This window comes from Nothobranchius furzeri, chromosome 1 (assembly GCF_043380555.1).
Source record: "Nothobranchius furzeri strain GRZ-AD chromosome 1, NfurGRZ-RIMD1, whole genome shotgun sequence".
NCBI classification, from domain to species: Eukaryota; Metazoa; Chordata; class Actinopteri; order Cyprinodontiformes; family Nothobranchiidae; genus Nothobranchius; species Nothobranchius furzeri.
In genome coordinates, this window is record NC_091741.1 from 28377182 (window position 1) to 28396372 (window position 19191).

The window sequence follows — 19191 nt, forward strand, 5'->3', positions numbered from 1 at the left end:
CGCGCGCACAAAGGTGGGTTCGATGAGTTCAAACCCGAACAACACAGACAGACACACACACACGCACACACACATAAGCTCACTTCCAGCATCTTTAATCCTATAATTTCTTTTAATTATAATCCTGTGATTATAATGTGAAGGAACGCAAATCCACACGTAGAGCGAGGACAGATTCAGAAAACGAATTGAATCCGAATTTAATGGTAAATCTGAATTTCAAGCTAGTGTTTTCAACCAGTAAAGACATCGAGTGTGATCCATATCATCTCTGTTGATCTTGATTGTATCAGACGAGTCTTAGAGAAAAGCTGTTATCTTGTTTTTTCTAACAAGTAACTCAGATCAATCATAATCTATAGCTGCAAGATCTGAATTACAAAAAAAGCTTAAAAATACATTTGTTAGGATTAATTTGGGTGTTTTGGACATTTTGAAGAGCTTTTCTCTTCTTCTTGAACAGCCTCTGTTTGGAGAAATGGACTAGATGTCACGAGCTGACTGACGGATCCGTAAAAACACCCAACACAGAATGACAGTTTAACAATGTTTATTAAAAGGAGAGAGGCAGAGGCTAGGTCAGGAGGCAGGAGGTCGTTACCAGGAGGTCTGAAGTGAGAATAGTCCGTAAGGGAAATCCAAAAAGTGAAGTTGGGGATGGAGCAGGACCGGAGCCAGAGGATCGGAGAAGCAACAGAGTAGACAGGGTAATCCAGGAGATGAGGTCGGGAACGGAGCAGGGTTCGGGATCTGAAGACAAGGTGAGTAGCAGGCTGGAGAATTTACTAGCAGGGCTTTCAATAATCTGGCAATGACTGGGTAGCTGGATGGATCTTATATAGCAGGAGGAGCAGGTGTGGTGAATTTGGTTGATGACAGAACAGGTGGAATGAATGGAGCTAATGAGGTGCGGGCTGTGGTTGCTGTGGCAACAGGTCACGGCAGGAACAGGATCATGACACTAGAAGGGTGATGGTGGCTCAGGTGCTAGTTTATGCTTCTGCATTGGTACGGAGACATGCAATGCCATTATCCATCGTAATGAGCTCTCTCCAACAGGCTCACGAGGATGGGTGGAGCTGAGCCCACTTTTCTAAACATCCGTCCAACGCCATGAATGTGATTGGTCAAGATGCTGCTTCCTTTAAATTCCTCAACAGCACCGCCATTGCGCCTTTAAAAAACCTAAGAGCGCTGTCAATATCTCGCTGCAGACACGGATTAGCTTGAAGAAACCTTTACAGAAAAACTCTAAAAATATGAACGTTTAATTCATTCTTAACTGGAGGAGTGAAGAAACCCAGCAAGCGTTTTACAGAATAGACTTTATTAATCCCACAGTGGGGAAATTCATTTGTTACAGCAGAAATATTACTTAAGAGAATTATTTGAAGTAAAAACAACAAAGGGACATGTATATAAACACAGGCAGTAACCTAGTATTGTAAACTTTGACCACCAAAAGCCACGAAAAACGAAAAAACTTTGGTTCCAACACTATGCAGCATACTGCAAGAGACAAGGACATACTATGTAAATCCGGTATTGCACAAGTATTGAACACATATTGAATATTGCATTGGCGTTATTGTGTAGCAGGACAATGCCAGTACCAGTTAAACTGAGGAGTTATTACACTCTTACTGCAGAAGGGATGAATGACCTACAGCAGCTTTCTGTTTTACATCTGGGATGTCTCAGTCTGCCCTGAAGGAGCTGTCCATGGTCTCCACAGTGGAATGCAGCGGGTGGGAGGAGGTTTGATTAAGATGGAGGTCATCTTTCCCAGCATCCTCCTTAGACACATCTCCTCAGCTTAATCCAGTGGGCAGCTCAGAACCAAGTTAGCTTTGTGAACTAGCTTGATCAGTCTCTTCCTGTCTCGGTCCGAGCTGCCTGCAGCCCAACAGCTACAGCAGAGTGGATAACAGATCCAACCACAGAGTGATGAAAGGATTTTAGCAGCTGGGAGTTAACTCCTCAGCTTCCTCAGGAGGTGGAGGCGTCTTTGGTCCTTATTATGCAGAGCATCTGTGTTGTTGGACCAGTTCAGTTTGCGGTTGAGGTGAACACTCAGGTACTTGAAGGTATCCACCACCTCACTGTCTGCTCCCTGCATGTTTACTGGTGAGTGAGGAGGAGTGTTTCTCTGGAAGTCAATCACCATTTCCTTTGTTTTACTGGTGTTCAAGCGAAGGCGGTTATGCTCACACCAGTCCACAAAGTCCGTGATGACTGACCTGTACTCCTCGTCATTCCCCTCAGACACACAGCCGACAATGGCCGAGTCATCAGAGAACTTATGGAGGTGACAGCTGCTGGTGTTGTAGGTGAAGTCCGAGGTGTAGAAGGTGAAGAGAAAGGGCAAGAGACCTGTACCCTGTGGAGCTCCAAAGTTATTTGATGAACTGACAACAGTTTGTGGAAATTAATAATATAAAGTCCTCTATACATAATATTAGTTGTGGAGTACCACAAGGATCGGTCTTTGGACCATTACTCTTTCTTTTTTACGTTTATGATATTGCTTTGGTTTCAAAATTATTCAAGTGCATACTATTTGCAGATGACACTACCTTATTTTATTCAGGAGAAAATATAAAAGATGTTTTAAATGTAGTTAAAAATGAATTGACAAAAATGAAAATATGGTTTGATATCAATAGGCTTTCTTTAGAATAGAATAGAATAGAATAGAATATAATAGAATAGAATAGAATAGAATAGAATGCCTTTATTGTCACTGTACAGGTGTAAAGTGAGATACAGAGCATCTCCTACTCAGTGTAACACAAACATACGGGGGGGGGGGGACACTTCTGCAGCGCTATTTACATATGGACAGTAATGTTATGTATATACAATTATTGCACGTGGAATTTGGTATCAACAGATAATGGTGGTCAGTGGAGGAAGTGGGTAGTGGGGGGCTGTGTTATCGGTGCATGTGTGAGTTCAGGGTGGTTGTTGCTTTGGGGAAGAAACTGTTTTTTGAGTCTGTGGGTTTTTGTATTAATGCACCTGTAGCGCTTCCCTGAGGGAAGCAGTCTGAACATGTTGAAGCCAGGGTGGGAGCTGTCCTTGATGATGTTTGCTGCCCTACTGAGGCAGTGGGAGGAATAAATGTCCATCATGGAGGGGAGAGGACAGCCGATGATCTTCTGTGCTGTCTTTACCACACTCTGAAGCCTCACTCTACCCGCCTTGGTGCAGCTGCCGTACCATACCGTGATGCAGTAGGTTAGCAGGCTCTCAATGGACGAGCGGTAGAAGGTCAGCAGCAGGTCGGTGTTCAGTTTGTACTTCCTGAGGACTCTCAGGAAGTGCAGCCGCTGTTGGGCCTTCTTGATGACCGCTGAGATCTTTTCCGCCCAGGAGATGTCAGCAGAGATGAGGACACCAAGGAACCGGAAGGTGTGGACCCTCTCCACACACTCCCCGTTTATGTAGAGGGGGGGCAACTCGGTGCTGTGTCTCCTGAAGTCGACAATAAGCTCTTTCGTTTTCTTGGTGTTCAGGGACAGGTTGTTTTCTGAACACCAAGCTGCCAACTTCAGGACTTCCTCTCTGTACTCTGCCTCGTCTCCCTTCGAAATGAGTCCGACCACCGTGGTGTCATCAGCAAACTTGATGATGAGAGTGTTATTGTGGGTCGGACTGCAGTCGTGGGTGTACAGAGAATACAGGAGGGGGCTCAGCACACAGCCCTGTGGGGAGCCGGTGCTCAGTGTGCGAGTGGAGGAGAGATGAGGGCCGAGTCTCACAGTCTGGGGCCGGTTTGTGAGGAAATCCTTTATCCAGGCACACGTGAGAGGAGGGAGGCCAAGAGTGACCAGTTTGTTGATGAGGATGTCCGGGATGATTGTATTAAAGGCTGAGCTGTAGTCCACAAAGAGCATTCGGACGTAGCTCTGCCGCTGCTCTAGGTGACTCAGCACAGGGTGGAGGGCTGTGGGGATGGCGTCTTTTGTGGATCTGTTTGCACGGTATGCAAACTGGTGGGGGTCGAATTCTGGGGGGAGGTGATCCTTTATGTGCTGAAGGAGAAGTCTCTCAAAGCATTCCATGATTACCGGTGTGAGGGCCACAGGGCGGTAATCATTTAAGCTGGAGATGGGAGACTTCTTCGGTACTGGGATGATTGTGGCTGATTTTAGACAGGACGGGATGGCTGCCTGATCCAGTGAGAGGTTGAAGAGTCTGGTGAAGACGAGGCTGAGCTGGTGTGCGCATGCTCTTAGTACTTTACCAGGTACTCTGTCTGGACCGGCCGCCTTCCTGGGGTTCACTGCTAGGAGCACACGTCTGACATCGTGCTCCGTTACAGTGAGTGGAGCGGTGTAAGAACCAGGTGAGGATGAGGATGGTAGCAGGGCTGAAGCAGATGAGTGTTGCTGCTGTGGTGTTTCAAAGCGGGCAAAGAAGCTGTTTATTTCCTCTGCCAGCTGCACACTCAGGTTTTCAGTTTTTGCAGTGCTGCTTCTGTGGTTGGTGATGTCTCGCATTCCCTGCCATACCTCTCGTGTGTTGTTGCTGGACAGGTGGGACTCGATATTCCTTTTGTGGTCTGACTTGGCTTTTTTAATCCCCCTTTACAGGTCAGCTCGAGCAGCCCTGTACAGAGCTCTGTCACCTGACCTGAAGGCGGCACCTGAAAATTACATTGGAGAAACACGTGTGCCACACCCGGTGCTTGTGGTGTGTGGATCTGTTACATAGTTCTAAATAATAACAATATGGAGTTCCTGTGTGTATGTTATATTATGTAAATATTAGTCCTACTTTTTGGAAATAATAAGCAGTTTGTGCATACAAGAGAATTAAAGAGAATTTAAGGCGAAGCGCTTGCACATACTGTGTTATTGTGTTGTTTTTTCTGCCGGGGGGGGGGGGGGGCACCACGATGCCTTTGTGCTTAGGGCACCAAAATAGCTAGCAACGGCCCTGTCAGGGATGGTCAGGAGGGGCAGTCCAGGAGTGTGGTGGACAGCTTTGTTGAGTGGTGTGAGTGAAACCACCTACAACTTAACATGACAAAGACTAAAGAACTGATTATGGACTTTAGGAAGCAGGCCTCACCTCCTACTCCTGTCACCATCAGAGGGGCTGACGTTGAGATCGTTGAGGACTGCCGGTACCTGGGGGTTCACTTGGACTGTAAACTTGACTGGACCAAGAACACCAATGCTATCTTCAAAAAAGGGCAGGGTCGGCTTTTCCTACTGAGGCGGCTCAGGTCCTTCAATGTTGGGAGGAAAATGCTGACCATGTTCTACCACTCGGTGTTGGAGAGTGTCGTGTTCTTTGCAGCTGTGCGCTGGGGCAGTGGGGTGAAGATAGCTGATGCCAACCGGCTGAACAAGCTGATTAGGAAGGCTGGTTCTGTCCTGGGTGTCAGACTTGAGAACCTGGAGGAGGTGTCTGAGAGGAGAATGCTAAAAAAGCTTCTCTCTATCTTGGACAACCCCTCCCACCCCATGCACGCCCACATGATGGACCACCGAAGCACACGCAGCAAAAGACTCATTGCCCCGAAATGCAGAACTGACCGCCACAGGAAATCCTTCGTACCGGTGGCAACAGGATTGTTTAACTCTTCCTCACCCTGTAGGTGATTCTCCTGATACTGTTACCTAGGTTACTCTGTTCCCTCCCAGACCGTGCAATATTACCCAAGAGTTCTTATTGGAAATATGTTTGCATCCCTCCATCATATCATATGCTGCTACTACCCTTAATTCTATTGCACAATACTCTGATCATTTTCGAACATCGCCTGCACCGATAGCTTCATTACTTATTCACCAGGATACAGTCATGTATTTTATTTGTTGAGCTATCTGAGTATTTCTCTTGCACTATCCTATTGTATACTACTGTACACTATTTTTACTGTATATATCGTATATCTTATATCTGTTTCACCTGTTCCTTTGCCTCTCCTACTGCTTTGAGCACGTACACGACACAACAACTTCCCTCGGGATAAATAAAGTTATTCTTATCTTATTTTTAGTTGTAAAAAAAGTGCAGATGCATCAATAAATGTTGAAAGAATTGAGATAGAAAGAGTAAAAGAAGTTAAGTTTTCAGGTGTTATTGACGAACACTTTATCATGGAGGTCTCACATAAATTGTATTAAAATTAAAATATCTCGAGCTATTGCAGTACTAAATAAGACGAAGGAATGGTTGAACATAAAAGCTTTGCATATTCTGTACTACTCGATAATTCTTCCATATCTGACATATTGTATGGAAGTATGGGGAAGTACCTAAAAAATATATACATTCAATTTTTCTGTTACAGAAAAGAGCGTGAGAGTTATTAGTGGAAGTGGATACAGGGATCGTACTGATCCGATGTTTTCACAACTAGACCTCATGAAATTTGACAAACTAGTAGAATATAACTTGTTTAAACTTATGTACAAAGCACATAAAGGAATTCTACCAATAAATATTCAAAAGAAATTTGTAAAAAGAGAAAGTAATTATAATCTAAAAGGAACTGATATTTTAAAAAAAACAAGAATCCGAACAGCGATAATGGAAAGATGTATCTCAGTGAAAGGTGTCTGTTTGTGGAATAGACTCAACGGTGAAATAAAACAATCTAAATCATTTTCTGTATTTAAAAAAAAAGTGAAACGTATCATGATGAAGTAATAAGACCTTAAGTAGGCTGATTGACTTTTGTGTTGGGGTGGTAAGCAATACAGTTTATTTTCCTGACATCAATAAATTTCCTTTGGCAAAATTGTGCACAAACACAAAATTAGTCATATGGCGAAGACAAAAAAGATTTTTGATAGTGCCCTAATATTTCCCCTTTTTTTTCTTGCGTCCCCATGAAAAAAATATTGGCCCCACTGTGGCCCCCCTGGAAAATTTGGCCTAGAACCGCCCCTGCGCAGAAGGCACGTAAGAAGTCAAAGAACATGATTCGCACAGTGCTTTTTATCCATCTCAAGGCGAGTCAGAGCCCGGTGCTGCAGGTTGATGAGTGCGTCCTCCACCTCCATGTTTGGTTTATATGCAAATTGCAGTAGGACTATTTCCAGGGTCACTACTGAACGTAGATGGGTGAGGATGAGTCTCTCCATAGTCTTCATCAGATGGGAGGTCAAGGCGACTGGTCTGGTTCCTTGGGATGTGATGTTTTGGGAACTGGAACCACGGTCTTCCACTGGATGGGGTCCTGCTCCAACCGAAGGCTCAAGTTGAACATAACCACTTCACAAAGCTGGTCAGCACAGTCTGAGGCTGATCCCATCAGGTCCTGCAGCTTTCTTGCACTTCAGTACTCTCATCAGTTCTCTCCTCACCTGGTCCGATGTAACTGAAACAGGGGGTGAGTGGTGCTGAGGAGGGTTGGTGGTGGTGGTGGTGGGGGGGGGGGGGAGACGTTGAATGGTGTGAAATTTGGAGGTGGGGGGAGATTGGCTGGCTGAGTGGAGGTGGAGCGGGTGGAACCTGTTGCAGCTGTGGGTGGGGGAGTGGAGTCAAATCTGTTCAAATAAAACCATCAAGTTCACTGGCCCCAGTTCTGGTCCCCTTATTAGTGGACAGAAATGACAAGAAATGTGGGTTTAGAGATGGCGAGCACTTGAAGAGGTGGAGAATGAGAGACACTCGTGTTGAAAAAATCTCTAAAATACAAAAAACCTTTTGTTGCTTTGCAACACTCCCCAGGTGACAGAGAAGTCAAAGGCAAAACATCCGCGTGTGCGTCTCTCCCTCGTGGAACTGACTCAGACGCATGAACTAGCCTTTAAGGGTTCACCCCAACTGGTGGGTTGCTGGCTCCAACCCAGACTCCATCTCTGTCAGTCATTGTGTCCTTGGGCAAGACATCCTTGCCTGCTAGTGCTGGTTGGGGGGGAACGGGGATGCCTGTCGACTCGGGTTCTGATTGGCTACACTTCACATTCAGTCAGCGCGCTTGTTCTTCCTTGATATCGAACCAAGACAATCCAATATGTGGAATATCACCTCAGTCAAACTTTATTTATACAGTGCATGCAACTCAAAGTGCTTAACAAATTTAAAAGGCCCCGCATGCCCACATTCTCCCCATCCCCAGAATTTTAAAAACACGATGGACTGACATCAGATGAGCCAGACCAGCTAAGATAAGGAAACGCCATCAGGGGAGCCATCCGCCCCGACAGCAGCAGATCCACAGAAGCAGCCGAGGCACTGACACAGGGCGCCCACGGCAGGGAGGGCGGAGATCCCCACCTGCACCCAGGTACACCTGGAAAGCACCCAGGCCGCCACAGCCGACCACCGCCCCCAGGGCAGAGGGCACCCACAGAGGAAACACTGGAAAAAAGTTAAATTAAGATTAAAATATAAAATCATAAGAGCTAAAATGAGAATTGTAATATAAAAAGTTACATAGATTTTAAAATAATGTTGATCATAAATCTTTGGTAAAAAAAAAAAAACTCAGTTTAAAAATAGCACGTTAAAAAAAAGAACACATAAACTAATTAATTAATTCATTAATATAAAAAGTGATAGTAATCAGTTATCTATTTATGATCAGAGCCATTCTGCTTCGGAGCTGAACAAAGAACTCTTGACACACCACACATAGCAGAAATATCTGATAAGATTATCTTTAGTCATTACGGTAATCCAGGCATCCAAGATTGTCGGAAGGGCGGGATCACATAAAAGCATGGTTATCTTGCTGTGAAAGGCTCCTGTGATCCTCTACAGAGCAAAACTTGAATAAAAACGGACGAACGACAGGTTCATTTCACCAAAATAAAGAACGTTTCTGTGGGACTGAATCAAGCTGGGATCTTCTGCACCATCTTATGTTCCACCACTAAGTGCAGTATTAGACCGCGGGCAAATCATCACCCTGCTGAATTAATCATTTAAGGATTTTTTTTACTCCCCGATCTGGCTTGCAAACTCCCACACAGCTCCAGGTTTCTTAGGATTAATAATGTTAATGATTAGCCTTCGGGTTGAGGCTGAAACAGCTCAGCACTGGTCGTACGTAAACACTGAAGGAAATAAACGTCCATTTTTAGCATCCAAAGCTGATTACAGCTGCACCACAAAACAAATGTGTGTAAAGCAACAATTCATAACCAAGAATCCAAATACTTGACCTTTATTAAACCACATTTTCATAACTCAAAGCAAGTGTAACAGTCCCAGTCTGATCTAATAGAACAATAAAGAATAAATAACCCAGAATAACCGGAGTTCCTGTCAGAGATCACTTTACAGCCGTTTCTTCACAACCAGAGATTCTCCGAGCCGAGTCTTCGCTTATGGCTTCAGTATTTCTGCACATTTATTTGTAAAGAGGTCAGAAATGATTAACGCTGTCAGCTGCCTGTGGTTAAACAGTGAGACACCCACAGTCAGACCGAGTGGGTTCAGGCCCGCTGGTCCTGGACGAGCTCAGCTGCAGCGAACCGGAGGGAACGGGAGGAGGGGTGGGGTGCTGTTGCATGTTGATCTGAGCAGGGGGCTGCAGAACCCACTAAAGGACAAAGAAGGAGAGAATTCTCCTGAACAGAACCAGAACCAGGAAAATCGGACAAATGCAAGCCTGCAGGGTAGGGAATAAACAGCTATAGGACAATGCATGAATCTTCCTCACCAGGATACATCTGCACGAGCAAGAACAGAAATAAATAAATAAATAAACACCCTCCCCTACAAATAATCATGTCAACTCTATTTAGTGCAAGTAGAGTTCAGCAAAACTGAGCAGGCGGGTTTTCTTTGACCCTTTGAAGTCGTTTTCCATCTCAGCATCTGGTCGTTCTGCCCGTTTCCTCCCGTGGTCGGAGATGCTGCAGCATGCATGAACCCATCGGGCATGGAGAAGGGTGAAGGCACAGCTGATCCAGACAGTAGAACGTGCAGCGGCGCCGGCATCTTCACCTGGTGACCGATTAGAGGAGTCAAATCCTGGTCAGACTCAGCAGCTTTCTGGAGTGCAGCACCTCATTCAGCAACAAGCAAAAACTACAAAACTAGAGCTAAACAGGAGGCGTCTAAAAGTCTGAAGATCACAGACCAAAGAGACATATCTCTCATTAGGGTTTTCATTTTTTTATTGTTAAATGACCTATAAAATAGAATAAAGCGTATTTCATTAACATTTACTATAAACTGATTTGGTGTCGGGTTACACACCTGCAGCATGAAAACTGAACAATCAGGTTCAAAATCTGTCAGCTTGTTTGGGACGAGAGGGGACTCTGAACCTTTCTGCCAAGTGAATCAGAAAAACGTGTAAACAAGTTCAAACACAGATCTATTGGAGCTCTAAGGTAACGGAGGACATGTGGAGGTTTCACTGGGTTTTATTATAGGAAGGAAAAAAATAAACAACATGAATAGAATAGAATAAAAATGTTGAACGGGTTATGATTCTCTAAAAAGTTCTAAACATCAAACTTAAAATATGAAAATGAAGATTTGTTCTTGTTTTTTAACATGCACTAGTTTTATTTAACGCTTCTCATCCACTTCCTCACACCAGTTACTGTATTTAGGCTTATTTGACCATTTAGTTCAAGTGAAAACGATCAGCTTTAAGGCTTGATGTGCTGCCTAGAGCGGGACGTGAAGGTTTGTTTTTATCATGACTACCACAGATTTATACAGGAAAACCATGAGGATCAACGGGACTGCCGTAAATTTGGCATCCCGCCGTCTAACCAAGACCAAGGAGATGGTTATTGACTTCCGAAGGAGTAAGGATGCCCCCCGCCCTCTCTGCATTAAAGGAGCTGAGGTGGAGAGAGTTCCCTCCTTTAAGTTTCTCGGGATTTACATCTCTGAGGATCTGTCATGGACAATCAATACCACTGCCTTGGTCAAAAAAGCACAACAGCAGCTGCACTTCCTGAGAGTCCTGAAGTGGAACAGGCTGCAGACCAACCTCTTGGTGTCTTTTTATCGAGCAGTCATTGAGAGCGTGATGACTTACGCTATCCCTGTGTGGTACGCGGGGTGCACAGTAGCTGATAAAAACAGATACCAGAGGGTCATTAGAGCGGCGGAAAAGGTGATTGGATGCACCCTTCCCTCCTTGGACACTATCGCCCTGCAGAGGTGTCTCACTAGAGCAAGGACCATCTCCAGGGACATTTACCACCCAAACCACTACCTTTTTGCCATGCTGCCCTCTGGGAAAAGGTTCAGATCCCTCAGCTGCAGGACCGACAGACTGAGGAAGAGTTTCTTTCCCTGGGCTGTTAGAACCCTGAATGGACAGAAAAATCAACCCTATTGATATTATTTATTGTATTTTGTAATGTTTTTGTTTTTTATTGCATGGTGCATATTGTACTTGTTTTAGCTATTTTTCTTAGTATTTTTAGCGGATGCCTAATGTGGAGCTCTAGGAAATTTCGTTGAATGTGCAATCATTTAATGACAATAAAGGATATCTAATCTAATCTAATCTAATCTAAAAGGTGTGTAATGAATAAAAAATGAGACTTTAAATGAAATACACATGAAACAATTCTGATCAACTTAATTATTTAAATGACTTAAAAACATTTAAGAATAGAAACAGTTTTTTAAGCATTAAAAGGTAAAAAAAAACATACATTAAATAAAAGTGATATTTTATGCATGTTAAAAACTTAAAAGATAAACGGTTAAAAAAAGGACTGTAATAAACGCCCTCGCGTCGCCATTTCAATTAATTAACTAACTCACATCTAAAAGTAATCAGATTTAAATGTTGGAAGCCTAAATAATGTTTCTGGTTAAAAACACACAGATTAAACCTTTAGCCAGTGTGCTTCTCTAAAGAGTAAGATTATTAATCCCTCCCCTCGGAGGTGCCCTCTCTTTGAAACACTTATACAGCTTTAGAGCCGCGCCGCTCGCTGCTCATGTGTGCACACCTAAGCCGGTATCCGGTGGCAGCTGTTCAGGCGTTAATATTACAGCGTAACTCAATGCTTCAGGGGAGAAGAGCTCGGGCCTCACACTAGCGCTCCCTCGGGGGAAACCTCCTTATCCTCGTCTTTAGGCGTTTGAATTTGATTCTTGTTCCTTGTGTCACAAACCTGAAGCAGACAGAGGAGAGAACTTGTACCTATTTGCTTGACAACTCCTTCTTCATGCAGGACTTGAAAGAGACGAATTTCTCCTCCCCTCGAGCGCCCTGAAATTGTGAGAGGAGGAAATTCTTTCTTCAGATGAAAAAGCTTAATTTCGTCCCACTAGATGGCGGTAGAGGCAACAGCTGGTTGATGAGGCAAGGAGACACCAGAGGATGGGAGGGAGGGGGAACATGGCAGGTATCTCACCCCGCCTCCACGGTGCAGACGGTCCTTCATGACTCCGACAAACTCTCTGTGGCTCAGTTTACCGTCGTGATCCTCGTCAAAGATCTTGAAGACGGTGTTGACCAAGTGGCGGCTCAGCGTGATGCCCGTGGCCACGTGGACCGCTCGGGTGAACTCCTCTAGAGGACAGACATGATTGTTGTGTTTTTGTTAAAACTTCATAGAGATTTCCTGAGACAACATTTAAAACCAAATCACTGTTTTTTTACGGCGGCCCAGATGGGTCAACTGCAACACGACAAAAGCTGCAAAAGTAATAATAAAACAAAATTATCTTGTTATTTTAATTTTCAGCATTATTGGGGTGGGATTTAACAGGCGTTGGCTTCTTCCAACTCCTTTAGAAAAAAGACAATCCTTTTGTTTGTTTGTTTGTTTGTAAACTTTCAAACATGGTGGCTAAGACTGCATAAACAAATAAATATATAAAAAACATTTTTATTATGGAAAAATAAAATAAAAACCTGTGTCCAGTAGATTGAACTGCCTATTTAAACACCAGTAGGGCTGAGCGATACGGCCTAAAAATAAAATCTCAGATTTTATTTATTTTTTTATTTGATTTGATTTTTTTCCGATTCTCACCCCCTCAATTATTAAGAGCAGCAATAAATACGAATGGAAGGCACCTTAAAGCCTGTTTTGTTTTTTATTTAATCCCAAGCAAGACAAACGTAACCCTCATTTCTGAGCTGAATAATGAAGAAATGAACACGCTGTTGGAATAAAAGTGCCGCGCTCCACGTCCGTCGCAGCAAACCCACACCAGTTCCAAACAACAGAACACCGGTGGCCATGGAGTCGCTTGCTGTTGCTGTGTTGTGTGTGTGCTGTGACGTTGTTGTCGCGGTTATGTGAAACTAACGCTACGGAAGCTCCGGGGGGCCAAAAAGGCGCTATTACATAAAAATTTGATTGACCTTTTTTATTTTTTTTCTCTTTAATCGCCCGCAACTAAAAATTCACACACACACACACACACACACACCAAGTAGTGTTTTTATGACTACGTCGTGATTTCTTGGCAGATATTCTATTGAGGTGACCAACCACGAATATCCAAATCTCTGATGTGTGATCAGTGGTCCTGAGATGCTTCCAGACAGACCCGAGCACTCTTAACACACCACAAACAGACAGATTATCTGATAAGATTTTCTTAGAGCTATTAACGGTAATGGGGCACCTCCTTACACTTGTTGGAAAGGGAAGATCAAATCAAAAATCAACATAATTTTCTTGCATTTAAACGGGCCCTTGTCAGTTGCATGAAGGAAACATGGACAGAGGGTGCTGCTAAAAAAGCAGAGAAGAGCCTGCATGTCCAAGCAGGATACGTCTGTGTATGGACAGACTTATCCATCAATATCTCTAGACATTGCATAACACAAGATTGCATGTTGTTCGGAAGCCATTTTAAGTCATTTTAAGAGTGGTTTTGGTGATCTTTTGGAGACAAAATAATAACTAAAGAACACATTAGATTTAATTAAGCAGCCCGTTTATCTGGATAAATATAAATAGGATTAAGTTACCTTCAGGCAACGTTATACCTTAATGTTGGGATGTCTGCTGATGTTCAGGTGAAGTTTAGTAAACTGATTTATAAAAACAAAATGTATCAAATATGGCGTATTCAGCCATATACAAAAAATACTGAATGTGTTGCCCTTCCTGAGCTGTCTAGTGTCTCACATCAAAGTGTTCTGTGGCTCTTTACCTTGACCAACAGAGCGGTGGGCAAAGTTGTACATTTTCATGGCGATGGCGAAGTCCTCCAGGTTGTTCAGGAACTGAAAGAAGGATCTGAACTCCTCAAAGGTGATCCCCTGGGAAAAAGAAGAGATAAAAGACGTTTCATTGGTGAATTCTGCTGATCTAGAGCCTCAAACAGCAGAAGAGCTGCGTGTGTCAACACTCCAGCTACAAACGGTGCTAAAATTCACACAATACTTAATCTGGGTCCTTTCATCTCACAGAGGAATCCTTCAGAGTGTGTGTGGGAGCTTGTCTCCGTCGGACAGGTAACACACCCAAACACACAAACTATACATTGCTGGAGTTTCCCTGTGCAGTATGGACACGCTGAGCTGTCAGCGGGGGGGAGGGGGTAGCAGACCTTTCTAAGACAGATTAACCTGATACTTGAATAAACAAAAACAAAAAGTGATGAATCCCCAAACATCTCAGGCTCGGCTGATGACTCAAACACTGAGCCCATTGATGTCCACTCAACCGTCCTGCTGCTACGAGCTGCTCCTCTTGCCTGGGGGGGGGGGGGGGGGGGGGCGAACAAACACGCCGCCTTAATGGAGTAATGACTAATCTGTGACACTTTGCTGTTTTAACAATGTGGGAACAATAAAATATCGCTCAGCGTAATGATGAGACCCACTTGATCATCAATGGAGATCTAGCAACAGGCTCTTGGAGGCGGCTGAGGAGCTGCTGGCACCTTTTCATGCAGGTCAGCGCGCCAAGAGGAGGAACAGATTAAAGCCGCTTCACTCAACAGCTAATTCACATCACCAAAGGGATGAGCGAAACCGGGTAAAATACCCCCACCTGTCCACGGAAACACGGCCTTAAACACTGAACAAAATAAACACAGATTAAAGTGTTACTTCCTAAAATATATTTTAAAAAATGAAATGTGCAACACAGGTAGTCAAATCGGCGTCACGACATTACAAAACAAGATGAAAGGCAGACACTTTAACCGCTAGACCACCAAGCCCAATACAGCACAGCTGTGGGCGGAGTGCCCACGCCGTTTCCAAGGATGCTTTCTTCTCATTCGTTGCTTCGTTGTGGCCCATGACGCTTTGTAGGTTTCGCAATGAATGGGAGGAGCTCTGGCTGGTGGAGGCGGGGTTGTCTGAAACGGGCCATTTCATTTCCAGGTACAAAGACACGCTGACAAACATCACTCATATTAACTCGTTCGCTGCCAGCGTTTCTCACCGTTTTTACTGTTTTTTTAAGACTCACAGAACGTTGCGCGCTAGGATGATGCCGTTGCCAAAACAACCAAAACAAAGCGGAGACTCACCTCTTACATCAGGAAGAATCCGCACGTTTCGAGCGTTATCCGTTCTTTCAAAATCCGTTGTTGAATTGTGATCGGCAGAAGCTTTTCCGGTTCGCGCCTCACTTTTTTTACAGCAGCGGCCCAAAACGGATCTCCTAACACATGGATGTTCTGCTTCCTGATCACGTGACGTATGTGGATGAAGATCGGCTTTAGAGCTGGGATGTTTGTTCTCACGGTGCGGGGGCTCGTCCGACGCCCACACAGTAAAAAAATGCAAATAACGGCTGCAGGTTGTTCAGAACGCTGCTGCCAGGTTCTTGACGGGTACACACCGACGTAGCCACATTACCCCTGTCCTGGCACATCTTCACTGGCTCCCTGTCATTTTCAGAGTGCAGTTTAAGTTACTGACTTTTGTTTTTAAAGCACTCAGTGACCTGGCACCTTCCTACCTCCCTGCCCTTCTCACTCCATATGTGCCCACCCGCTCGTTGAGGTCGGCTGACCTTTTGCTGCTGCACACGCCGCGGATGAGGCTCAAATCGCGGGGTGAACGAGCATTTGTCCATGCTGCCCCAAAGCTATGGAACTCACTGCCCATTGGAGTTCGGCAGGCTCCATCTCTGGCGGTTTTTAAATCTCGTTTAAAGACCCACTTTTACACTTTGGCTTTTAGACAGTGACTCGTTTTAGTTTTTTATTGTGTCATTGTTTTAATGTGCTCTTATTATTCATGTTTTCTCTGCTTTTAATTGAGATTTTTATCCTTTGTTTTAGCTCCTTGTAATGGGTGTGTTTTGTTTTAGCCTGTGCAGCACTTTGGGCAGCTCCCATGCTGCATTTTAAACATGCTATATAAATAAACTATGCTATGCTATGCTTTAGTCGTCAATGGCAGTGAAAAAGTTAAGGTAAAGTGGCATCTCCACAGCGCCAACGCTAAGATTGTATCAAATACTGTACCTACTTTAGCACTCAGAGATTTAAAACAGCATGATCGGTAGGGCTGTAGCGAAGCCTCGACGAAGTCGACGGCTCGATTCTAAAAATTTGTCGACGTCAGATCCGGAAGTCGACGCACCGCGCCCACTTGTTGCATCCCCAGGAGTTTGTAAATAGAGGAGGAATCTGCCTGTTTTTCCTCTAGTTCGCCCTCTTCTCCGCCTTCACTAACATCTCCGCCAAATACCGAAGACCCGGAACAACGTCCGTCCACTGCTAGATTATTTTCCTGTTTTGCCCCTTCGTCTCCCGGCAACGGACAACAACTTCCGGGGTCAGATGCGCTGCTCCGTGTCTATTGCAGATGTAGAAAACCACCGGGAGCGCTTCTCCCTTCATTAAGGAGTTTCTTTCAGACATGAGGAGAGCTGTTTTGGTGGTAGCAGTCTCTCCTCGGTGCTGGTCTGTTTGCTGCTGGGTGTTTTTGGTTTATTTAAACTTGGTAACTTGAACTTAACGTTGGTAAAGCTACTGTTAGCATCTTCGCTAACAGCTTCTTGCGTTGGGATAAGCTGTTACGTTTTGGTTTAGAGTTCATCTTTTTTGTGGTGCAGATCTCCCTTTTATTACATTTAGAGTGTTGTGGGTTTTCGGTTTAGTGTAAAATATCACCTGAGTTTGGTTTAACCCGTAAGACCACTCGCCTCACGCACATAAGTGACCAAAACAAAGTAGCATGGAGACACTCCATCTTCTACCACCTCTCAGGCAGCAGCCTGCACTCCCAAGTTCTACACGTCACCAGAACATAACCAACCAACACAATAAACGCAGTGTTATACAAAATGGAAGGTCTGTAGTGTTTATTCTCTTACAGTAAGAATTTATCAATTTTTTTGAGGAATTTATTTGAGATTTTCTGGTTTTTGTTAATTGTGCAATAGAAAAATAATCATTAGATTAATTTTCTAAATAGTCATTAGAATAGTCGACTATTCGATAAAATAATCGCCAGAATAATCGTTTTAAAAATAATCGTTTACCCCCAGCCCTAATGATCGGGCCCTTTAAAAAACTAACTGATCTAAAAATGTGACTGGAACATTTGGTGCCCTTCTGTTGTGGAAATTTTATGCAACTATTCTATTAAAAAACGGATAAAGGCGCTCATTTCTGTATTTTAAAGTTTTTTTAATCACTTCTAGTCACTAGTCACGTTTACAATCGGATTGAACGCCCAATCAGATCAAAAGTTCTGCATGTAAACACGTCAGTCGGAATGTTCTGATCCGATTCGGCGTGATCGAAATGAAAATTTCAATCCTGCTGACAGAGGCGGTTTTTCCCATCATCATTCTGACTGACGTGCATGTACACAGCCATTCGGATTATAGGAGTAAAATAATGCCCACGGTGCATGTGAGCCTGACTAAAGAAACGGCGGCCTCATTAACGAGCATCCGCTTTTAAATACGATGGCAAGCCGTCCCCGTTTCTGTAATATCTAATCCAGGGGTTGCATTTTGTGGAAGTAAAACAAAAATCTGATTATTGCACAAATCATTCGACAAACGTGTTCAAGCGTGTGCTGGAAACACGCAGCTTCATTTTGCGTTTGCAGCACAGATCCCAGTTTCTGTGAACACAGCAGCTGTTTCTGCAGCCGGTGGACGGAGACGCGCTCGTAAAGAGGACCGGGTAACATGGGTTAATCAGACCCGGTTTGAGTTAAAAACATCCTCGCTTAAATATTCTGGGCAACTATCTGTGTAAAAACACGTTAACTGTAATAATCTGCGATAGTTCACTGAAGAAAACGTTATGTGAGCAAAATAAAAGCATTAAACTGATTAAATGAATCAGGAATGGAGGAAGAATTGTTTTATCCGTTTTTACATTTTTCATTTCGTTTCATCGTTGTTTGTTTACACTTTTTTTTTCCGGGAAAGAAAACAACCCATTTAATCTGATTGAATACTTTGTGCATATAAACTCACGGCATGATCGGATCATTTCAGCTAGTGTGCATGTAAACAGAGCTTCAAGAGTTCCCATCAACCAAGATTTGAATCGGATTGGGGAAATTTGGCGCATGTGAATGTGGCTACTGTCACGAAGAGCCATTTTGGCTCCAGAGCCGCGACTTGCAGACCCCTGAACTAAACAAAAATAAGAATCTAAAGACAAATGAATAAAAACAAACGGACCACCTTTTCATCTGGTATGCTGTGACGAACGTTCTCCATATACCCGCCAACGTCGTCCACGTTTGTGTAGCGAAGAAGAATGCGAGCAAAGTCTTCCTCACTGATGGTTGGCATGCCTTTTGAGTAGGAGAGGAACTCGATCTCAAGTAACTCAGTCTGCAGGTTGTCCATGAACCTGGAGGACAGACAAAGACGGTCGCCAACAGAACATCTTTCGGGTTTAGCCGTAGGACGGTCGGGGTGCTGTGAAGATCAGACGATTATCCAACTGGAAACGCAAAGAAACTTACTTGTAAAAATCCTCAAACTTTAACTCGGCTTTCCCCTTTTTCCCAAAGAAATGCACCAGAAGTGTTGTTTCTGCTTTCTCGTCCACCTGCTGAGAGAATAAACAGTCACGACTCCAGATGGCTTCAGGCTTCGTGAAAGATTTTTGTAATATTTTGTAACAAAACAGCAAAGGTTTCTGCAATGCTTAAGCCAAACTTTTAGAAAGTTAAGTCTCTCACACAGCAGTCTCACAGTAACAAGGTACACATATTTACTGTTGGCTAACATCCAGTTTGTGTTACTGAATAATGGCTCAGAGTTAATGGTTCATTGCTTGATCCGAACACGTGCGATGCGGCTGAATCAGTAGACATTCCCCCGCTGC

The 19191-nt window shown here is 44.0% G+C and overlaps 1 protein-coding gene across 9 annotated transcripts in view; it reads right to left on the reverse strand.

Annotated features, from left to right (window-relative positions):
• Nucleotides 1–9671: 9671 nt before the first annotated feature.
• The window catches only part of micu3b (mitochondrial calcium uptake family, member 3b), a 43616-nt gene continuing 34096 nt past the window's right edge, over nucleotides 9672–19191 (reverse strand). For 5 of the 9 annotated variants that reach the window (XM_054738266.2, XM_054738267.2, XM_070549882.1 and 2 more), the window contains 6 exons: nucleotides 18827–18915; nucleotides 18540–18711; nucleotides 14074–14182; nucleotides 12315–12472; nucleotides 12101–12169; nucleotides 9672–9921 (listed from right to left, as the gene is read on the reverse strand). In XM_054738266.2, the coding sequence (XP_054594241.1) occupies nucleotides 12101–12169; nucleotides 12315–12472; nucleotides 14074–14182; nucleotides 18540–18711; nucleotides 18827–18915 (597 nt within the window). In that variant the 3' untranslated portion in view covers nucleotides 9672–9921. Of the gene's footprint in view, nucleotides 9922–10176; nucleotides 10252–12100; nucleotides 12170–12314; nucleotides 12473–14073; nucleotides 14183–18539; nucleotides 18712–18826; nucleotides 18916–19191 lie in introns of all 9 variants that reach the window. The other 4 variants (XM_054738269.2, XM_054738265.2, XM_054738263.2 and 1 more) reach the window with 2 other exon arrangements.